The 23,154-nt window shown below is 45.6% G+C and overlaps 2 protein-coding genes across 4 annotated transcripts; one reads left to right on the top strand and one right to left on the bottom strand.

Annotated features, from left to right (window-relative positions):
* Nucleotides 1–4,217: 4,217 nt before the first annotated feature.
* JAGN1 (jagunal homolog 1) lies at nucleotides 4,218–7,985 on the bottom strand. Of its 3 annotated transcripts, none has more exons than XM_029244273.1 (2): nucleotides 7,592–7,914; nucleotides 4,218–5,997 (listed from the first exon to the last, which is right to left on the bottom strand). In XM_029244273.1, the coding sequence occupies exons 1-2, from the start codon at nucleotides 7,834–7,836 to the stop codon at nucleotides 5,535–5,537; spliced, it is 708 nt and encodes a 235-aa protein (XP_029100106.1). In that variant the 5' UTR covers nucleotides 7,837–7,914; the 3' UTR covers nucleotides 4,218–5,534. The 3 variants fall into 3 exon arrangements, with proteins under 3 accessions (XP_029100106.1, XP_029100108.1, XP_029100107.1); XM_029244275.1 differs by having other exon boundaries at nucleotides 4,818–6,122; nucleotides 7,592–7,758; XM_029244274.1 differs by having other exon boundaries at nucleotides 5,054–5,997; nucleotides 7,748–7,985.
* A 5,458-nt stretch (nucleotides 7,986–13,443) lies between these two features.
* CIDEC (cell death inducing DFFA like effector c) lies at nucleotides 13,444–21,987 on the top strand. Its single transcript, XM_029241603.1, has 6 exons — nucleotides 13,444–13,708; nucleotides 13,962–14,039; nucleotides 15,180–15,333; nucleotides 18,223–18,381; nucleotides 18,466–18,653; nucleotides 21,429–21,987. Exons 1-6 carry the CDS (start codon nucleotides 13,704–13,706, stop codon nucleotides 21,589–21,591), a joined length of 747 nt encoding a protein of 248 aa, XP_029097436.1. The 5' UTR covers nucleotides 13,444–13,703; the 3' UTR covers nucleotides 21,592–21,987.
* The last annotated feature ends 1,167 nt before the right edge of the window (nucleotides 21,988–23,154 follow it).

Below are 23,154 nucleotides of genomic sequence, written 5' to 3'. Positions count from 1 at the left end.
CTGCCATCCTCTCACAGTTCATTTCTCTTTCTACCATCCTTATGGCCTCTCCTCCCACTGCCTCATCCCCCTCTGCTTCTGGGAACCCAAAAGGGCCTGCATGACACAGTTCTGTCTTTTGACCTTGAAGTCCATCACTGCAAACAAATCAGTAAGATGTGAAGGGAGAAAAGGGTGGTCTGGCCATACTAAAGACAGGTTAGGGAGTCTTCCCCCTAAATTTCACCTAGCCCACAATGGTTTAGATCTATACCGATAATGTGTTTTCTAATGCTGGGGGCGTGAAGTGAGAAACTTGGCTCCATTCTAGAATACTTTTCTCTTTTGACTCCTTTTATCTTCTGATTTGATTCTCACAGTGAAAATACTTGGTTAACTGCTCCCTGACCCTGGCTAAGGTATGGTAGGAGAAGCAGAAAAGAAATAACAGACACATACACATGTGAAATAAAGAACAGAAAGGGAAGAAAAGGACCACATAGAAAAGGCAGAGGAAGAAAGAAGAAAGGGGGAAAGGAGAGAGAAAAGGAGGTCTGTATTTTATTGTTTTGCTAGTTTATTGTGGAGCCTGTTCCAAAAAGGATTTAAAGTAAAAAGCACAGTGGGTAAATTCCAGCACACCCTGGGGAAGGGGGAGGGGGTCAGATCACAATTTGCTGAACTCCTATTATCAGGCTCTGGGCTGTGTGCTTTGCCCACATTATCTCATATTATTGGTACTACAACCCTTGAGGTCAGTCTTACTAAACATCTTACAGACTTGGAAACACTGGGAAGATTAAGTAACTTGTCCAAACAGAAAATGGAGAGCTGAGGCTCACCCCTGTGTCTTTCTAGCTCTTTCTGTCAGAACACACTGCTTGGGGAGATCTGTGGTTTCTGGGCCCTGTAGTCCACAGAAGTACTAGAATGAGGGGATTTCCCTGGTGGTGCAGTGGATAAGACTGCGCTCCCAATGCAGGGGGCGTGGGTTCAATCCCTGGTCAGGGAGCTAGATCCCCACATGCATGCCATAACTAAGAGTTCTCATGCCACAACTAAGGAGCCCGCCTGCTGCAACTAAGACCCCGTGCAACCAAATAAATAAATTTTTTTTTAAAAAAACAGATGTCATGAAGGGTTTTAAAAAAAAAGAAGTACTAGACGGAACAATGTGATGAGTTGGTAGGATTAACAACATGGGGGGGAGAAATTGTAATAGTTGGAAAGAAAAAAGGATAGTAGGTCTTACGGGAGTGAGTCATCAGTGATCATATTTCTAGGAGAGTAGGGATTGTTTGGCAAGTGTCAACAAGGGGGGAGTACTTCTGTGGCTGGAACAGGAGGAGGCCAACTGGAGTAAAGGCAACAGAGGTGTGTGGTAGGCCTGCAGCACAGAAGTCCTGTCCTTTTGGAAGGTGGCCAAGGCCTATCTCACCTGTGGTTTGTGTATGAATGAGCTGATCCAGACTTCACTCTCCTGTAACCTTTACGTGGGTAGCAAGCCAGGTGCTCAGGAGGTCTTGGCAGGCCTCTACACGTGCTCAGGTAGACAGTACACTGTGGGGTCCTTGGGCAGCCATTCTTCCTGACAAAGCCTTACCCATGCATGGACGCTGAATGCAGCAGCGTCTCCAGGCTCTTCCTGTAATGCCAGATTCCCAAGGTCTGTTGCGGCAACTGTGCCTACTGTTTGGGCACCCTGGGCAAGAAGGTCCAACCAATTAGACCAACAAAAACCAAGAGTACACAAGTGTTCCTTTCTTATTCCTGCTCTTCCAGAAGGGATCAATCTCCAGAATATCGATGCAAGAAATTATGCTTAAGAGAAGAGGAAGGGACCCCCAATCTGAGAGGGGAACACCAACACTGCTCATCAAGGGAAGGGATTTTGATATTTATTAAGCACCTACTATGTACTATACAGTTTATATACATTATTTTATTTAATCCTCACAACAACCCTGGGTGGTAGATGCTATGATCCCCATACGTTAGATAAAAACAGAGGCTCAAATATCTTGCTCAAGGCAAAAGGTAGCAAAACGCCTGGCTAGATTTCTAACCTGAGTCAGTGTAATATCAAAAACTGTTCTTTCCACTATACCACACTGCCTTTCCCATAGACTAGATGCTCACTAAGGGTTCTTCCAAGGCCCACACCCTCTAGCTCTGTAAACATCAGGGATTAATAACCATTCCTCACATTTGTATAGTGTTAGGGTTCTTAAAGCACCTTCACAAGATTTTACCTCATTTGATCTTCAAAACAATCCTGTGAATTTGGCAGGGCTGATCTTGGTACTTGAACTTGTCTTCTGATCCAAATACAGTGCTCTTCCCACTAAATCAAGATCCCTTTCAAAGGGGATCTTGTTTACTTCAGGGAATACTACAACCATGAGGCAGGGGGAAAAATGATTGGAAAGCCCAAAAAGCAGAATCCCAACAAGTCAACAAGCAGAAAACTAAAATGAACCAAACGGCTCTCTTTTCGTGTTGACGATAATTTTCGGAATGGGTCTTTTCTTTTTTTAATTTTATTTATTTTTTGCTGCATTGGGTCTTTGTTGCTATGCGTGGGCTTTCTTTAGTTGTGGCGAGTGGGGACTACTCCTCGTTGTGGTGCCCGGGCTTCTCATTGCGGTGGCTACTCTTGTTGCAGATCACGGGCTCTAGGCGCGTGGGTTTCAGTAGTTGTACCGCACGGGCCTAGTTGCTCTGTGGCATGTGGGATCTTCCCGGACTAGGGATCGAACGCATGTCCCCTGAATTGGCAGGCGGATGCTCAACCACTGCACCATCAGGGAAGTCCCTTCATAATGGGTCTTGAAAAGCACTACAAGACTGTAAAGTACCATTCTAGTAATCAAATAAATTTAAAATTCTTTTTTTAACTAATAATTATTTACATCCTGGTTCTCTAAAAATCAGCAATCTGTGCCTGGTGCACATAACTCCATTACCCACTCATTTCCATCTGCACCTCTCTGCTATCCAAATCCTACCCTTCACTCTAGTTCTTTGCTCTGACTTTAGGCTACAATAGCACAAGTTACTTCATTCAATAAATTCAGAGTGCATGATGCACATTAGGTAAAGAGCAAGGGGTGAGGAAAAGACATGTAAACTAGTAATTCTGTCAGTAGAAGAGATAAAATTAAAATGCCATGTGAATTCAAAGAAAGAACCCTCACTCCTTGAAGTGAAGTAGCCAGAAGGCTCCAGAATTACCGTATAAAACTAGGTCTTGAAAGATAAGTAATAAACAAGTATAAAAGCAGAAAAGGAAAATTTTTAAGGAAACTGGGAAAACATGGAACCAATATGGGAATTCATAAGAGGTTTTCCTGACTGAGACAGACAGTGTGTGAGTGACAGTGTCAGGAGATAAATCAAGAGTGATGCACTGGAACCACACTTTGGAAATGTCTGAAAAGGATTAAGGAATTTTGGTTGTTCAAAAAACAATGGCACATCGGGCTTCCCTGGTGGCACAGTGGTTAAGAATCCGCCTGCCAATGCAGGGAGCAGGGGTTTGAGCCCTGGTCCGGGAAGATCCCACATGCCAAGAAGCAACTAAGCCCATGCGCCACAACTACTGAGCCTGTGCTCTAGAGCCCACAAGCCGCAACTACTGAGCCCACATGCTACAACTACTGAAGCCGGCACACCTGCAGCCCGTGCTCCGCAACAAGAGAAGCCACCGCAACGAGAAGCCCGCGCACCACAACAAAGAGCAGCCCCCGCTCGCCGCAACTAGAGAAAGCCCGCGCGCAGCAACAAAGACCCAACGCAGCCAAAAATAAAGAAAGAAAAGAAAAAAATAATGGCACATAGTAGGGACTTGATGATCCAGAGCTGTATTCTTGGTATACTCACTTGCACACAGGGATGCAGGAAGAGGAATGAATATGAGGTAGAAGGCAAAGAGTTAAGTTTAGGACACACTGAGTTTGAAATGATAATCAGGACATCTAAAGGTTGTGTACCTAGAAGTACTGCCAGTACCTAATAGAGACTGAGTACATACCTAATGTTTTTGTTTTTATTTATTTTTGTTTGTGTTGGGTCTTCGTTGCTGCACGCGGGCTTTTCTCTAGTTGCAGCAAGCAGGGGCTACTCTTTGTTGCGGTGTGCGGGCTTCTCATTGCGGTGGCTTCTCTTGTTGTGGAGCATGGGGTCTAGGCTCGCAGGCTTCAGCAGTTGTAGCGCACGCACTTAGTTGCTCCGTGGCATGTGGGATCTTCTCGGACCAGGGCTCCAATCCGTGTCCCCTGCATTGGCAGGCGGATTCTTAACCACTGCGCCACCAGGGAAGCCCAACACACATCTTTCATGCAATAAATATGTACCGTGTCAGACTTTTATGTGTGAAAGGGCCTTTAGTTCACAGATCTCTTTCCCTTTTTTTTTTTTTTTTTTTGCGGTATGCGGGTCTCTCACTGTTGTGGCCTCTCCCGTTGCGAAGCACACGCTCCAGACGCACAGGCTCAGCAGCCATGGCTCACGGTCCCAGCCACTCCGCGGCATGTGGGATCTTCCCAGACATGGGCACGAACCTGTGTCCCCTGCATTGGCAGGCGGACTCTCAACCACTGCGCCACCAGGGAAGCCCCCCACTTCTATTTTTAACTTCTCTGATCCACACCAGACATACTGTGTTCATGAGTTGTTTCACATGGATATTACGTTTCACCTAGATTGCAAATTTTTTATCTGCAGGGTACTTTAAAATTCTTTTGGATACCATAAAACAGTATTAGACACATAACTAACACTGTTAACACTGAATGATAAACATGAATATCCAACCAAAAGACGAACCCATAACCCAAGCTGGATAAATGAGAACGGACCATTTGAGAGGTGGAGGTTAAATGTATGGCCCACAGTAGTTCCTGCCAATCAGCTGCAGGGTTGCAACTATGACTTAAGTTCCCTATGTCCAGTTCACTTCCCCACCGCCACTGCCACATTTCTCGGGGAGCCTCTACGTACCTCCTAGTGACTAAGGCCACTCAAACAACACGCTTTTCACACTCTATCAGATGCCGAACACAAAGCACAGGGGGGACAAGGCAGTTGTAACTTTATTGAGGTTCTTTTTAATTAAAACGCTTCACAGTAGAGACCACAGCCTGCAAGGGGAGCAGCCTCTCAAATGTTTCCTGCCCCGTGACTCATAGATTGAAGTAGAATGTGATTTATTCCCTATCTCCTCCAGTCTCGGTGGCTAAGGGGTGATGGATGGAAGCGGAGAGAAAGAGGCAAGGATGAAAAACTCAGAAGGATCTCAACTTCAACCAGCTGAAATTTGTTTCACAGCTGCTGATCACCCAGTTCCACCAACCAGGAGTAAATTAAACATAGTTTTGCTACCAGCTGATGGCAACAGAAGGGGCTTTGCAGAACTTGGACCTAGTTTGCACTAGTTGCCAACATCGCAGCCGCCAAAATCACCGAAGGAGGTTTTAGAACAGCTCCTCTACCCTCTCACTCCACTGGATGAGAGGCCCAGGCTTCACCTCACACAGTAGTTCATCAAGCAGGCTTCATTTACGCTTCTTCTCCTGTGTGCTGGTGAACCAAGAGTCTAGGAGCTTCTTGCTGTAGTATAACTGCCAGGCATGCACTTGGACCACCAGCACCAACACCAGATACATGACGGAGACGGCAGAAAAACCAAAGAGGAAGCGGTAGGCCTTGCCATGGCGGTAGAGCTGCTGTGCAGCAGGGAACATCTCCATGCTGCCATATATGAGGGGAGCGATGGAAAAGAGCCCCATGCTGATCATGGAGAGCACCAGGTAGCTAATGTTGTTGCGGGGGAAGGAGAGGAGGCCCAAGAGGGAGGGCACAATGCTCAGCAAATAGGGGTACTCCCACTGATAGGGCATGGCCACCTGATCATGCGACAAGAGCCTCAGGTGCCCCACGCTCATCTTGGCAACCAGCAGCAGCCATATGACCAGATGCACGTAGATCAGCTTCTTGATTTCATACTTGAGGGTCACACTGTGGGGCAGAGCAGAGGGAGAAGTACCTTTCATTCAAAATTTTCTGACCACCAACTCTATGTCAGGCAACCGTACTGGACACTGGGAAACAGACGTGAATAAGGTATAGTTCCTGCCTGGAGGCTGGGAACAAGGTACACAGGAAGAAAAAAGTAATTAGAAAACTGGAAAAACTCTAGTAAATCTATGTTGCAAAATATATGGAATCACAGGAAGGAGTAATGAATTCTGATTGAGATGAGTTGACTGAGAAGGCCGTCTGGACAAGGGTGTTATCTGAGCTAGGCTCTGAGACGTGGGTGGAGATGGACATTCCAAGCAGAGGTAACAGCATGCAGGCAAAAAGGCATAAGCATTTGTGTTCCAGGAGAGCAAATGGTTCGGTGTGGAAGGACTACAATGTGGTGGAGAGGGGAGTAGCAGGATATGAAGTTGCAAAGACTATCACTGAGTCACTTTAAAGACAGAAGAGTAACTCAGGGCTGTGTTTACAAAGGGAACTCTGGGGAATTCCCTGGCGGTCCAGTGGTTAGAAATCTGGCTTTTCACTGCCAAGGCCACAGGTTCAATCCCTGGTCGGGCAACTAAGGTCCTGCAAGCCCCATGGCGTGGCCAAAAAAAAAAAATGAAAGAAAACTCTGACTGTGGTATAGGAGGATAGCCTATGGAAGGAGGTATTGGCAGCAAGGAAACCAACTCAGGCTGCCCGTACTTCTCCAGCTAGAGTACATTTTTCATCTAAAGTAAGGATATTTTCTCTTATTCTTTGAATTCTCTCAGGTCCTAAATATATCCCCTTCACGCCTTCATAGAGCAGAGTTTCTGCTCTAGACAGGCATGAAAACACTGGCTTGAGTTGTGAGGTGCCCTTTAGACAAGGGTCTAAGGATAAGAATAAAGTGAGGTTTCAAAGAGCTTGTCATTCTTTAAAACTGTGGAGAAAAAGACGTGGAAAAGGTTCAGGGAAATTTCAATGGATTTAAGTAAAGAAAATCTCTAAAAAATTTTTATTTTAAAAAATATTCATTATAGAAAGTGCAGAAAGGTGGGGCGGGACGGGAATCAGTCACTTGTAGACTTCAAGCTCCATGAAGGCAGGGACCAGTTTTGTTTCTCGATAGACTTTTTTATTGAAGGTATAACATGAATACAAAGACCAGGGCTGCTTTCGCTATTCTATCCTCAGGGCCTAGCACAATGCCTGATGGGTAGAAGCTCAATAAATATTTGTTGAACGAATAAACGAATGTAGAAATATCCCTTACGTGGGGGGTTTCATAAAACTCATTTGAGGCAGAGTAAGTCTGGACTTCAAGGTCCAAATCCCCAAAACAACCCAAAATATAACAGCTACCGCGTACTGGACAGACTTATGTGCTAGATCTTATGCTACGCTCTTTATGCGATTATTGGCTCACTAATTCATCACCAAGACCGAAAAGGTAGATTAATTTTCCCTTGCCAGATAAGTAAACTGAGGCTCAATTAGAAATCAGGTTCTCGAGATCAGAGAGCGGGGCCAGCATCGCCGAGACACCGGAGCCCCAGCCCGGACCCCTCAAGGCACAGCGGGATCAATGGGTGGAACTCACAGGAGCGACGGGGCTTCCCGGGATTGGGGGCCGGCCCCGGGCCGTCGCAGGAGGAGGGGACTTGGTAGGTTCGCGTGAGCGGGCTGGGGAGCAAGACCCTGAGGCCGGGCCGGCGTCGCGTCCCAGGCCCTGCGAGCTCCTCGCCTCACTTCATACCTCATCTGGTAGTGCGTGGCGACGCGCTCCCGGTGCTGAAAGTCGCTGCCGTCGGTGCCGGCCGCTCGCGGGCCTGCCCGAGACGCCATCTTCCCTGCCCAGAGCCCTGGAGCCCCTCACGCCGACCAGCTGCAGCGACTAGAGCGCCAACCTGCCTGCCAACCCTAAGCGCGCCGCCTCAGCTCCGCCCACCCAACAGCCGAGCGGTTCTGTGAGGACAACTTCCGGCCTCTCTGTCTCCGGAGGACCGACTCTGTAGTCACGTCCCTGCGCACGCGCACACATACGCACACGCTTTTTTTCTAGGCCCCGCCCTGTCCGTCTCTCCCCAGCATTTGGAGCGCGCAGAAAATTAAACCCTAGCGCGTGTTTCTTTTTGCCAAGGTCGGGAGCTGATACTCCAGCCTCTCGAGCACTTACACTTTCTTTAACTCTAATTCGATTTTAAGACGTCTCTGTTCCCACTTCACAGATGGAGAAACTGATGCCTGGAAGGGATCTGTGACTTTCCCAAGAGCGTGCATCTTTCACACTCAAAGTCTCAAAGTATCTCCCCACAGATTAATCTTTGCAAGAAGAAACGGTAACTTTACAGTGGAGAAACCTGGCACTCACCCCCTTAACTAAGTAATCAAGTTAACTTGCCCAGGAGTGAGACAAACTGACTCCTTATGCCTCCTGCTAATCTTGAGGACACAGCATCACTGAGGTGATATTCTTGCCCAAAATACTTAACCTGAATCTAATCATGAAGAGGTGACAGATAAACTCAAATTGAGGGACAGTCTACAAAATAACTGGACTATACTTTTAAGAAATGTCAAGGCCATGAAAGAAAAAGAAATTAGGCAGATGCAGAAAGCAGAGTAGTGGCTGCCAAGGAACGTGGTGATGATGGTTGCACAACCATATGAAGATACTTCATGCCACTGAACTGTATACTTAAAAATCGTTTATTTTATGTTATGTACACTTTACCACAATAAAAAAATACATAAAACAAGAATTTCAAAATTGTTATCTGAAAAAACTGAAGTATCTTTTTAGAGTCATTTGTATTTCATTTCCCTGAACTGTGTTCATATCCTTTGTCTATTTTTCTACTGCATTGTTGGCCTTGTTAATTTATATACAGATGGCAGAGAGAGACAGAGAGAGAGATGACCTCTTGTCTATAATTTTAGTTGCCATATATTTTTCCTATTTATTGTATGTCTTTTGACTTTACTCATGGTGTCACAATTTTAACATGCAGAATAGTTTTTTCATAAGGTTGAATATATAGTCTTTTCTTTTTTGGCTTCTCAATTTTGCTTCATAACTAGAGTCCTTCTCTGTTCCAAGATGCTCAAATGATTTTATGCATTTCAGCATTTGGGAACCACGCTGACATCTGCCTCCCAGACTAGAGGTGAGCGCCTCAAAGAGAGGGATAAGAACCAAGTCATCAGGACTTCTCTGGTGGCGCAGTGGTTAAGAATCCGCCTGCAGGTGACACGGGTTCGATCCCTGGTCCAGGAAGACCCCACATGCTGTGGAGCAAATAAGCCCGTGCGCCACAACTACGGAACCCGCGCTCTAGAGCCCGTGAGCCACAACTACTGAGTCTGTGTGCCACAACTACTAAGCCCGCGTGCCTAGAGCCCGTGCTCCGCAACATGAGAAGCCACCGCAATGACAAGTCCGTGCACCGCAACGAAGAGTAGCCCCTGCTCACCGCAACTAGAGAAAGCACATGCACAGCAACGAAGACCCAACGCAGCCATAAATAAATAAATAAATAAATAAAATAGAAATGCTTGCTGAATACATAAATTATGAATGAGCCAAAACCATCCTCTTCTCCTAAGCACTGTGAAGAATCCTCAGGTTCACCAAGCATTCCTCCATCCCCCACAGACACTCTCTGGCTTTAGCTTGTGCTTATCTTTTTCTTTTCTGTGTGTGATTTCCATGATGTTCATCAGGGCTTCTGAGTCAGACTGCTTCTGAGTCATCCATTGGCTTATCATGAGACACTAGGCACATGTTGGATGTTCAGTAAATATTTGAGGCATGAATGTCCAAGGGAGGGGCCCCAACCCTTTCCCCAGAATTTCCTCCCTGAAGTATTGGTACTTCTCTTCTGGCTCTTGGTCTGTCTTGAAGTTTAGTGATTTGTGTTCCTGTCTCCTCACCCTGCTCATTCTCTTCTCAAATCCTTTGCACTGATGTTTCCTTTGCCTTGAATGCCCCCAGCCCACCTCCAGGACTTCAAAAGACGATTCCAGTCCCGGGTGGAACACTATAGACTGAATGTTTGTGTCCCCCACCCTTGCCTCCATTTGTATGTTGAAACCTAATCCCCAATGTGATGGTATTTGGAGGTGGAATTTGGGGGTGGTGGGATTAGTGTACTTATCAAAAAGACTCCCTTGCTCCTTCTACCAGGTGAGGACACAGAGAGAGGACAGCTCTCTGTGAACCAGGAAGAAGGTCTTCACCAGAGACCAGAACTACCAGCACCTTGATCTTGGACTTGTCAGCCTCCAGAACTATGAGAAATAAGTTTCTTTTTAGCCACCAGTTTATGGTATTCTGTATAGCAGCCCAAACAGACCAAGACACTCCAGGTCTTGAAAAGACTGACTTCTCATCAGTCAGGATTTAGCTGAAAGCTCACCTCTGAGGCCTTTCTTTCTTTCTTTCTTTAAGTTTATTTATTTATTTATTTATTTATGGCTGCATTGGGTCTTTGTTGCTGCGTGCGGGCTTTCTCTAGTTGCGGTGAGCGGGGGCTACTCTTCGTTGCGGTGTGCAGACTTCTCACTGCGCTGGCTTTTCTCGTTGCAGAGCATGGGCTCTAGGTGCGCAGGCTTCAGTAGTTGTGGCTCGCGGGCTTAGCTGCTCCGCGGCATGTGGGATCTTCCCGGACCAGGGCTCGAACCCGTGTTCCCTTCGCTGGCAGGCAGATTCTTAACCACTGCGCCACCAGGGAAGCCCTGAGGCCTTTCTTAAGCCTACAGGCCAATCTAGCTCTCCAGCCATTTGTTATCATATCACCTTGTGTTGTTTTCTTCCCAGAACGTCATTATCTGAAATTATCTTGATTATTTGCATATTTGTTCATGGTCTGAGTTCCCCCTTCCTCCAGGAATGTCAGCTCCTTGAAGTGTGGGACAAGGCTGTGTTGTTTCCTGCTGTATTCTCAGACCCTAGGAGGGCTGGCACACGGTAAGTACCTAATAAGTATTTGTTGAGTGAGTGCATGATGGTTGCCTGAAAGCTTTTATGGGGAAGGATTTAGATATAAGTAATAGGATGATGGTGATGATTATAGCTATTTATTGAGCCTGAAGGGTGCACTAAACTTTACATCAAGTACTTTTCACGATTATCTCATTTAATCTTCATGACAACCCAGTGGGGTAGGAACCATTTTTAATCCCCATTTGTTAGATCCAACTGAAGCTTAGGTGAGTTACATCACACAGCTAGTGCTAGACTGCTGGTTTTCAAAATAGGGTCCCTAAGTAGCCACAGTGTCAGCATCACCTCGGAAACTCTTAGAAATACACTTTCTTAGGCCCCACCCCAGACATACTGAGTCAGAAACTCTGCGGTGGAGCCCAGCAATCTAATCTTTAACAAGTCTTCCATGTGATTCTGATGCACTAGTGTGAAAAACCCAACTCTAAAAGAAAGGTGAGGTTGAACTCTTTTTTGTAAAACAGCTTTATGGAGATATAATCCATATACCATACACACTTAGGTGTACAATCCGATGGTTTTAGTATATTTGCAGGGTTGTACAACCTCCAAATAGATTTAGCACAATCATCAAAGTAGATTGTGTTCAGATTACTAGATTAGAACTTTTTTTTGGCTCCCCTGAAAGAAACCCCATGCCCACTAGCAGTTCCCATTCCCCTTCCACTCCCCAGCCCCTCTAAACAACCACTAATTAATTTTTTGTCTTTATAGTTTTGTCTATTCCGGACATTTCATACAAGTGGAATGATACAAGTATGTATGTGATCTCTTGTGACTGGCTTTGCATAATGTTTGCATAATAAATCCCTTGTGATTTCACTTTGCATAATGTTTTCAACGTTTGTCCATGTACTGTAGTAGCATATATCCTTTCGATTGACAAATAATATTCCATTTATGGATATACCACTGTTTTTTATCCATTCATCAATTGACGAACATTTGGGTTGTTTCTACATTTTGCCTGTTATGAATAACACTATGAACTTTCTCGTGTATGAGTTTTTGTGTGGACATAGATTTTCATTTCCCTTGGAGATATATATATAACTCCAAATATTAGGTATATGTAGAACTTCTGGGTCATAGATCTTACACTCTTAACCACTACACATTTCAGCTAGTCTTTATTATTATTATTAAATTATCTGCTATTATTAAATAATTATATTATCAATAACACCAATATTTGTTTCTATCTATTAAGTATCTCTGTTGCAAAGCCCTGTACTTTTATTATTACAAATCCTTACCTCGGTCAGGATCATTAAGACAGGAATCATTATCTCTGTTGAAGAGGTGAGCGAAACTGGGGCTCAGGAGGTTAAGGGAACTTGTCTACACTCCAACAGCTAACATGGGTAGAGCTGGGACCACCATGCACGCCTGCCTGTTTCCTGTGCCCTGTGTGCCCAATACCATGACCTGGGTCATACCCTGCCCCAGATCTTTCGAAACATGCCTCCACCCCTCCTTTCTGGCTTTTTCTGGAAGTGAGGCTGGCTTGACATCCCAAGGGTGAGAGCTGCACACTCAGCGCCTGTGCTCTTTTCCAGCTGGGGCTGGAGGCCAGGGGAGGGGCTGCCCTGGGAGCTGGAAATAAAATGGAGGGAGGGCTGGGCTGAGAAGGGCAGTATTGGAAGGTTAGGAGGCTGGGAAGTGGGAGGTAAGGAGTTTCTTACTCTGGGTTTTTTGTTTTGGTTTGGTTCTGGCTCCTAGAGAACCGGTGAGGTGGGGCTGGGTGGAGTTTTGTGATTGGGAGTGAGGCTGAAGCAAGCTGATGTGGGTAGTGCTAAGTGGGGGAGAGGGCTTTCTCAGACAGGCTGGCCTGGGGCGTCCCCTGCATTGTCAGAAGGAAAGACTGGGGAGGGGGCTGCGTTCTATGCACTCCTTGAGCCCCTGGCTCTGAGGCAGGCCCTGTCTGCAGGGGGGCTGGGAAAGGGAGAACATCTCAGGGCGAGGCACCCAAGGAGCGGGGCTGCTATGGCAGAAGCAGACACTGAGGCCCACTTGGCTAGGAAGAAGGAAGGGCAAGGATGAAGGGGAAATTCTGTGAGCCATCTAAGAAGGCTTTCCGAGATGTGGAAAACAGTGAAACTCAGGCTTCAGGGCTGCAAACGTTTAGCCCTGGGCCAAGGGAGGCATTACAGGTGGAGGAACTGCCTGCAGGAGGGCTTGGAGCCTGCAGGAGCTAGATCGAGCAGGCTCAGGAGAGAAGGGCTGGCAGGTCAGCCCAGGGCCGTCGGCTAGTGCCCAGAATGGCGGCCAGCAGCCTTGAGCCACAGTGGCTGTGTACATTTAAGTTAGTTAACATTCAATAAAAATAAAAATCCAGCTCCTCAGTTGTACGGCCACACTTCAAGGGCTCAGTCGCCATGTGGGGCTAGCAGCTCCAGTATTGGAGAGAACGGATGTAGAACGGTTCCTTCGTGGTAGAAAGTCTCTGGCCAGCAGGAACCCTCAGGAGGGGTTCGGATTGCTCAAGGACCCACTGGAGAGAGCAGGCTTAGACTGGGTTGCCTGGCCTGGGAGGTCTCTGAACAACAGGTGAGGGAAGGTCCCCAGCAGTGCAAGGTGGTGTGACTCGCCTCCTGCCAGCGTAAAGTGGACTCTGCCCCCAGGGACAGGAACTAACCAGGCAGGGCCTCTTCAGTCCCGACTTGTGAACCCTGATCAGTGTGACCAGAGCCAGGGTCAGAGAAACATGGAGTGAGTGGTGCCGGGGAGGGAGGAGCGGCTGCTGAGGGGGGCTGAGCCTGGGCACTAAGGGGGTCTCCAGCTTGCTCACGGTGGCGTACATGGGTGGGACAGGGGAAGGGCTGGGGGAGGTGTGTGTGAGAGTTGCTAGGGGAGACCAGAGCAGAGGCTTGCTGGATGGAGGTTGGGTTGCTCTGTGTCAAAAGACAAGAGAGAGGGAGCCCTCCCATCCCCACCTAAGGAGCTGTCTCTGCTTCCTTCCCAGGCCCAACACTGTCCAGCTGACGAGGATGGAATACGCCATGAAGTCCCTCAGCCTTCTCTATCCCAGGTCCCTCTCCAGGTGAGGAGAGCCAAGCATGGAAGGGAAGGGGAGCTACTGTGAGCTGTAGGGCAGACCTTCTTGAACTTCGATGGGCACATAAGTCACCTGGGTGTCTTATTCAAATGCAGGTGCTGATTCAGGAGGTCTGGAGTGGGACCCAAGACTTGCCCCTCCCACAAGCCCCCAGGAGATATTAATGCTGCTGTCTCTCCCCCCACAGTCCCCCATATCACACATTGAGTAGAAAGAGGTAGATACTGCTTGATGCTTTCATTATTGATCTCATTTAAACCTCACCACAACTTTGGGAAGTGGGGATTATTATGCCAAATTAACAGATGGGGAAACCGAGGCACAGGGTGGGCTCTCTCAGTCACCTAGCAAATGGGTAGTGGAGTCAGGATTCGAACTTGGGTCTGCCTGACTCCAAAATCTAGGTTCACTGCACACCTTTTGTTCTACATCGTGTATCTGAGTTCAAAACTGTCTTATATTGACCTCAGCTTTGCCACTTCGTCTCACATTACAGGTGAGAAGAATGAGGCTAAGAGAGGAAAGTGGTAATTGGGCAAATGTGGGGTAGTCTTCTATGACTGGCTACTTGTCATGGTCTGAAACCCAGCAGTGTCAATATCACTTGGGAACTCATTACATACATAAAATCTCAGAACCTACCCAGACCTACTGAATCAGAACGTGCATTTTCACAAGATCACCAGGGGAGTGACGTGTCCACTAAAGTTTAAGATGCACTGATCCAGGGACTTCCCTGGTGGCCCAGTGGGTAACACTCCGCACTCCCAATGCAGCGGGCACGGGTTCGATACCTGGTCGGGGAACTAGATGCCACATACATGCCAAAACTAAGAAGTCCGCATGCTGCAACTAAAGATCCCGCATGCCACTACGAAGATCCCGCGTGCCGCAACTAAGACCTGGCACAGCCAAAATAAATAAATAATTTAAAAAAAAAAAAAAAAAAGATGCACCAATCCAGCAGGCTTTTGAGGAAGACTCTCTAGAGCAGGTTTGGTGGGTGGTAGGGGAGGAGGAATATGATGAGCTTAGCCTAGAGGATTGGGAGGTAAGTTACCCTGCTGTGTGTTGAGGGCTGGGAGGCATCAGACAGCTCATTCTGATGCTCCATATGGCCTCCAGGTACGTGGCAGTCAGCGCCTCGGTGGTGACCCAGAAGCTGCTGTCACAGCCCAGCCCGGAGGCCCCCAGGGCCCGGCCCTGCAGAGTAAGCAATGCTGACCGGAGTGTGCGGAAGGGCATCATGACACACAGTCTTGAGGACCTCCGCCTCAAGGTAGGAATGGGCCTGCCTCTGCACAGCCCACCACGGGGACCTTGGCAGAGAGCTGGCCCCAACAGCTGCCTCTGCATCATGCGCTAGGAGTTCAGCAGGGATGGAGTTCATGGCTTAGATGGCGAAAAGATTTCCTTTCTAATGGCAGCTCCAGTGGGCTTGTAGTGCCCACCTGGAATCCTGTCTGTCTGTTGACAGGGAGAGGGCAGTGCATTACCATCTGATACTAACAATAGGTCAGTGGTATTTTTGGAGTCTCGTTTTCTTACTGGAGGGACCCTTAGGTTCCCTTTTCCAGTAGTACTTAAACTTGTAGAATTGCCCAGAAGTTGGAGTATTGAGTAAGATTTTAGAGATTCCCTTCCCTATCTCCTTCCCTTACCTTCATGCAGGGCAATTCTCCTTCAATCTGTCTCCTACATTGGCCTTCCATGCAAAGCTTTGTTAACAGCTGTGGAAGACTTTCTTCAAACTATTGATTAGATGGGACTTCCCTGGTGGTCCAGTGGTTAAGACTTCCTGCTCCAATGCAGGAGGCACAGGTTCAATCCCTGGTTAGGGAACTAAGGTCCCGCATGTCCCTCGGCACGGTCAAAAAAAAAAAAAAAAGTAAAAACTATTGATCAGGTAAGCTTTCAGAGAGGAAACCAAGGACACGCAGCTCTTGTGGGTGGTAGTAACATTGGGCAAGAATGACACCCTTCCCCATTTCCATGCTCCCCCTACACTTGGTTGGGAGTAACTTGTCCTAATCCTTCCTTCTTATAAAGACACCTTTCCTTCTTACAAGTCATAGTGGATTATGGCCCACTCTAATGCCCTAATTTTAATGTAATTACTTTTTTAAAGACTCTATCTCCAAATATAGTCACACTCTGAGGTACTGGGATTAGGACTTCAACATATGAATTTGGGGGGGGGGGATACCAGCCCATAATACATACAAATCAACTGAATAGAACTGAGAGTCCAAAAATAAATCCACGTATCTGTGGTCAATTGATTTTTAACAGGATGCCAAGACTATTCAATGGAGAAAGAATAGTCTTTTCAACAAATATTCCTGAGACAATGGGCTATCCAAATGCAAAAGAATGAAGTTGGATCCCTCCCTCATACTACATATAAAATTAATTCAAAGTAGATCAAAGACCTAAGTGTAGAGCTAAAACTATAAAACCCTTAGAAGAAAACATAGGTATAAGTGTTCATAACCTTGGTTTCTTAGATATGGCACCAAAGCACAAGTAACCAAAGGGAAAAAAGTTGGACTTTATCAACATTAAAAACTTTTGTGCATCAAAGGACACGATCAAAAAAAATGAAAAGATAACCCACAGAATGGGAGAAAATATTTGCAAATCACATATCTGATAAGGGTCTAGTATCAAGAATATATAAAGAACTCTTAAAACTCAGTAAAAAGATGATCCTTTTGAAAATGGGCAAAGAATCTGAGTAGATATTTCTCCAAAGAAGATGTACAAATGGCTGATGACACATGAAAAGATGCTCACCACCCTTAGTCATTAGGGAAATGCAAATCAAAAACACTTCATACTGCTAGGATGGCTAAAATAAAAGACAGACTAAAACAAGTGTTGGTGAGGATGTGGAGAAATTGCTGTTGGGAATGTAAAATCATGCAACAGCTTCAGAAAACAGTTTGGTATTTCCTTAAGAAGAGTAAACATAGCGTTATTATATGACTCAGCAATTCCAATCCTAGGTATACAGCCAGGAAAATTGAAAAGACATGTCACACAAAAATTTGTACATGAATGTGCATAGCAGCATTATTCTTAATACTCAAAAAATAGAAACAACCCACATGTCCATCAATTGAAGAATGGATTAAAAATGTGGTATATCTATTTAGTAGAATATTATTCAGCCATAAAAAAGTAAAGAATCATGCTGCAACATAGAAGAACCTTGAAAACATGTTACGTGAAAGAAGCCAGTCTAAAAAGACCACACATTGTATGATTCCACTTATATGAAATGTCCAGCATAGACAGATCCACAGAGATGGACAGAAGAGGAGAGGTTGCCACGGGCTAGGAAATGAGGAGTGCCAGCTAATGGGGCTAGGTTTCTCTTTGGGGTAAAAATGGGGTTGAAAATGTTTTCAAATTATACAGTGGTGGTAGTTGCACAGCTTTGTGAATATGCTAAAAACCACTGGATTGTAGACTTTAAAAGAGTGAATTTTATGGCATGCAAATTATATCACAATTAAAAGTTACATGTGTGACTCCCGTTATAATTTTTTAAGATTTATTTATTTTTTATTTTTATTTATTTATTTATTTTGGCTGTGTCGGGTCTTAGTTGTGGCCCATGGGATCTTCGTTGAGGCATAAGGGATCTTTCGTCATGGTGCGAGGGCTTCTCTCTAGTTGTGGCATGCGGGTTTTCTCTTATCTAGTTGTGGCGCGTGGGCTCCAGGGTGTGTGGGCTCTACAGTATGCAGCACGCGGGCTCTAGTTGAGGTGCACAAGCTCAGTAGTTGTGGCACGCCGGCTTAGTTGCCCCGTGGCATGTGGGATCTTAGTTCCCTGACCAGGGATCGAACCTGCTTCCCCTGCATTGCAAGGCAGATTCTTTACCACGGGACCACCAGGGAAGTCCCTCCCATTATATTTTTATTGGACAGCACTATTCTAGAATATTAACCATGAAGTCAGATACCAAGGGATACCATAATATAGGTTCTTTGGATGGTGATCCCACAGCAAGAGCCCTGGGTTCCAGTCCCATCCCATAAGTCCCGGCCCACTCGCGTGTGTCTGAGGTGTGCCAGCTGAGGTGTGTGATGTGGGTCTTCCCCATACCAGCTCTGTGGCTACATGTGATGGCAGAAGCATCACTTACCTTATTCTCCAGGTCCAGGATACCCTGATGCTGGCAGACAAGCCTTTCTTCCTGGTGCTGGAGGAAGACGGCACAACTGTAGAGACAGAAGAGTATTTCCAATCCCTGACAGATGACACCGTGCTCATGGTCCTCCATAAGGGGCAGAAATGGCAGCCCCCATCAGAGCAGGTGACGTCCCACCTGTCAGGGAGAGTACTGGGAGCTTAGAAGAAATCCTTGAGGGGTGCCAACCACATGCTTGTCTTGATGCAGGGCACTAGGTACCAACTCTCCCTCTCCCGTAAGCCTGCCAAGAAGATTGATGTGGCCCAAGTAACCTTCGACCTGTACAAGGTGAACCCACAGGACTTCATTTGTTGCCTGAACGTGAAGGCGACTCTCTATGGCACATACTCCCTTTCCTATGATCTGCGCTGCTACGGCGCCAGGCGCGTCATGAAGTGAGTGAATTGGGGTTAGCTGGCGACAGGCTGGGTACACTGCAATGGGAGAGGCACTATCTTCTCCCATGCACCTCAGGCTTCTCGGAGCCTGGGCCTGGTGTTGATGCTGACAAAGTATGACAATTAGCATTTGTCTAGGACTTTATGGCTGAATTCATGTTTTAGTTTATTGTAGTATATGCCAAAGGGATACATATACTCCTGCTGGTGGAACCTGGATACATTTAGCTTTTCTAATTACCTTCCACTATAACAAGTAATTATTTTTCACCTAAAGTAGTAAGTTTTCCTAAGTAGTCTTCTAATCTTTTGAAAAATGAACATGTGTCAAAAATTTTATTGAACTCAACTAGTGAGAGAACCAGCAAGAAGTTACAATCAGTTCAAAATTCCACCCATATATAGATCCAACAAGAATGCTGAGCTATTTATAAATACAAAATTGGATTTTTCCATGGGGGTGGGAGGGATGAAATAACTGTCCTTCCATAGAACGGAATTAATTTGTATGTCTGTGGACAATAGTCATTTGTATCATCTAATGAACTTTCAAAGAAACTTTTTACTTTACTTTTGAAAGTCTAATCAAGTATCACAGGAAGCATGGGAATATGTTTAATCATAAGACAAGTACTGTTATGGTAGTGGTTTCCAAATTCAGCTATTCCAGTGGTGCTCTAGAGAATTCTTACCTCATTAGGCAGATGTAGCCACTGAGGCAGAGACATCCAAGTAGTCGAAAACCACAAAGCTGACCTCTTGCCAGTTACTTCTGACAGATGCTACTCCTCCCCAGTTGCTTCATTTAGTGTTTTCTGAGCACTCTCTGTGTCCTGGCCCTATGCTATGAGCTAGAGACACAGAGATAAATAAGATGTCAGAACAAGCTCCATGAGGGCAAGAATTGCTGTTGCCTCCAATACCTTGGCGAATGCTGGTACGTAGCAATAATTCAAATAATTGTACAATGAATGAAGATACATATGATCCTCATTCTCAGGGGCTTCTGAGAAATCCTACTCCTTCCAGAGTTCTGCCAGAACGTATGTAGCTAGAGCACACCAGACCTTCTTGGCTTTCCGAGTTTATTGTCTGCATTCCCAGTCTGCAGATGAGGGACCTGAGGCCGCGTGGTTCTGCCTGCCACAGATAACAGTCAGCGGCAGGCTTGAGCCTCGTTCTATGGCAAGAAGTTCCCTTTTCCTCTTATACCAGATCATATACCCCTCTTGATCTGGGCTTGCTGCCAGCAGTTTGCAGATTGCAAAATCTAGAGCAAGAAATTTCAGCCTTTAAACTCAGTCCGTCTAAGGGGAGTGGGACCCTCAGACCTAAACACAGTAGGCATATTGGTCCCAAAAGAAAAACAAAAAACAACAGCAAGCTGGAATCAGTGGAATGACTTAGTGGCGTCAGCAAGTGTTTTTTCCTTAATGGTGGTAAAATACACATACCATAAAATTTACCATTTTAACCACTTTTTTTTTAAGTATAAAATTCAGTGACGTTAAGTACATTCACAGTGTTGTGCAACAGTTACTTGTGCATCTATTTCCAGAACTTTTTCATCATCCCAAACTGTAACTCTGTACCCATTAAACACTAACTCTCCACACCCCCTTCCCCCAGCCCTGCTAACCTCTGTCCTACTTCCTGTCTCCATTAATTTTCCTATTCTAGGCAACTCATGTAAGTATAATCATACAATACTTGCCCTTTTGTGTCTGGCTTATTTTACTTAGCATAATGTTTTCAAAGTTCATCCATAATGTAGCATGTGTCAGAATTTCATTCCTATTTATGTCCAGACAGCTGGTTTGAAGCCTCAGTTCTCTAGTTTGAGAAATGGGTATACTTCTCAGGTTTCGCCTTTAAATTTTTTAAGTATTTTCATGTGCAGACGTTTATGATTCTAATTGTCTTCCTGTCCCCCTCCACCTCAGCCATAACATAAGTTCATTTACTGAATGAAGGTTAATAGAAGACAAGTTTTAATATCAGCCAGAAAGAATTTATTTTCCTTTTGTTTTCTTCTCCCTGATCCCTCCTAGGACTAGACACCCCTAGTGACCCTCACCTATCTCTTTCAAACAGATCTGGATAAGAATTTGGTTGAAGTAGTCAAGCATTCAACCAGCTAGTCTTCACGCTACATTTCCCCTTCTCTTCTATATATCAGGTCCTGTGTTAAGTGATTTATGTTATTTCATCCTCCTAACCCTGTGTGGGATCAAAATGGTATGATCTCACTTTACAGATGAGGGTGCCGAAGCTCAGAGCTATAGAAGTTTGCCAAGGTTGCCACAGCTAATGAAACTGAATTAGAACTCAGGCCTGTCTGACTGGAGTTCTGTCCTCAGTACACTGCAACACCAGACATGGAGATCTTCACGTCCAGCACTCTGAAAATTAGCTAGACTACAAATGACTTGGAAACACTTCTGTCTAGAACAGAGGTTGTGAACGGCAGAGTCATGTGACAGAGATCAGTCTGGCTGGCCCAAAGTAGCATTAGAAAAATAAAAGGCCATGTTAAATGAGCTTGAATTTCGCACGAGAAGAGGGAGGTTGTGGACGTCTCAGTTAAGGTACGATTGCAGGTAACACTGTAGACCCTGTCCCATTTGCTGAGGGAGGGCAGCATCTGTTCTGTTTGCACATCACTCTACAGTTTATGAAGTTATGAACGCAGCATGGGGGAGCAGGCGTTTAGGGGGAGGAGGAAGGGGCTTTCTTTGTGTTTTGACCCTAGTGCCTTCTCATCCCACCCAGAGAAGCTCTCCGCTGGGCCCTCTTCAGCATGCAGGCCACAGGCCACGTGCTGCTCGGCACCTCCTGTTACCTGCAGCAGCTCCTGGATGCCACAGAGGGAGGGCAGCCCCCCAAGAGCAAAGCCCCATCCCTCATCCCGACCTGTCTGAAGATACTGCAATGAAAGCCCAGCCAAGGACTAGACCGGGGACCCATGCTCAGCTGGTAGCACCCACAAGCCTGGCAGCTAGAGAGCTTCTTACCTTCCCAACACCTCCCTCAGCCCCACAGGAACATGAATGATGAAGCAGGGGGAAGGGCCGGAAACCTGGGCTGGGCTGGCCAAAGGAGAACTGAGGGCTCTTGGCCTGGCCCGGCTCCTTTCTGCCCCAGGTAGTTTAGCGGGCCAAGACTGGTCACCAGCAGGCTATGGCAGGAAGGCTGCCCCTCAGCAACCTGTCTTCACGTGCTACACTTTCATTACACTGCCTACCTCCTGGCCTCCTGTCCCAAATGCTTCTGAGTGAATTGTCAACCCACTCGTGTATGATACTAGAGAGTTCGCAATAAATTATTTATGCTGATACATTTTCTTTGCTTCTGTTCTTTGCGAGGTGAGGGTGGGGTTCTATCTGGAAAGTTGGTAAGGTCTAAGGGAAGAGAGAACTCTGTTGTCAAACCATTCTCCATAATGTGGGGTTATAGGAAACAGCACTTTTTCTACCAAAAAAACAAACAACAAAAAAAATTACAATTAATTCTGAAACTAATGTCTGCTTAATCTGAGGCTTGAGCAGATCATGTAATGAATATGGTAAATGACAATTTCCAAAATAAGTTTGCCTACCAGAAGGACTTTGGGAACACAAAAGACCCAGAATTGCCAAAGCAATCCTGAGGAAGAAGAACAAAGCTGGAGGCATAACCCTCCCAGACTTCAGACAATACTACAAAGCTACAGTAATCAAAACAGCATGGTATTGGCACAGAAATAGACATATGGATCAATGGAAGGAAATAGAGAGCCCAGAAATAAACCCATACCTACAGTCAATTAATCTTCGACAAAGCGGGTAAGAATATACAATGGAGAAAAGACAGTCTCTTCAATAAGTGGTGCTGGGAAAACTGGACAGCTCCATGTAAAAGAATGAAATTAGAACATTCTCTACTACCATATACGAAAGTAAACTCAAAATGAATTAAAGACCTAAATGTAAGACTGGATACTATAAAACTCCTAGAGGAGAACAGAGGCAGAACATTCTTTGACATAAATCACAGCAATATTTATTTTGGATCTGTCTCCTAGAATAATGGAAATAAAAGCAAAAATAAACAAATGCAACCTAAATAAACTCAAAGCTTTTGCACAGCAAAGGAAATCATAAACAAAATGAAAACACAATCTCCAGAGTGGGAGAAAATATTTGCAAAAGATGCAACTGACAAGGGCTTAATTTCCAAAATATAAAAACAGCTTATATAGCTCAATATCAAAAAAAGCAAACAACCCAATCAAAAAATGGGCAGAAGACCTAAATAGACATCTCTCCAAAGAAGACATATAGATGGCCAGTAGGCACATGAAAAGATGCTCAACATTGCTAATTATTAGAGAAGTGCAAATCAAAACTACAATGAGGTATCACGTCACACCAGTCAGAATGGCCATCATCAAAAAGTCTACAAATAATAAATGCTAGAGAGGGTGTGGAGAAAAAGGAACCCTCCTACACTGTTGGTG

The sequence above is a fragment of the Monodon monoceros genome, unplaced genomic scaffold (assembly GCF_005190385.1).
Source record: "Monodon monoceros isolate NGI ecotype Baffin Bay Population unplaced genomic scaffold, NGI_Narwhal_1 Super_Scaffold_3, whole genome shotgun sequence".
Taxonomy (NCBI): Eukaryota; Metazoa; Chordata; class Mammalia; order Artiodactyla; family Monodontidae; genus Monodon; species Monodon monoceros.
Note: the sequence above shows the minus strand (reverse complement) of the source record. Positions and strands in the feature narration are given on the sequence as shown.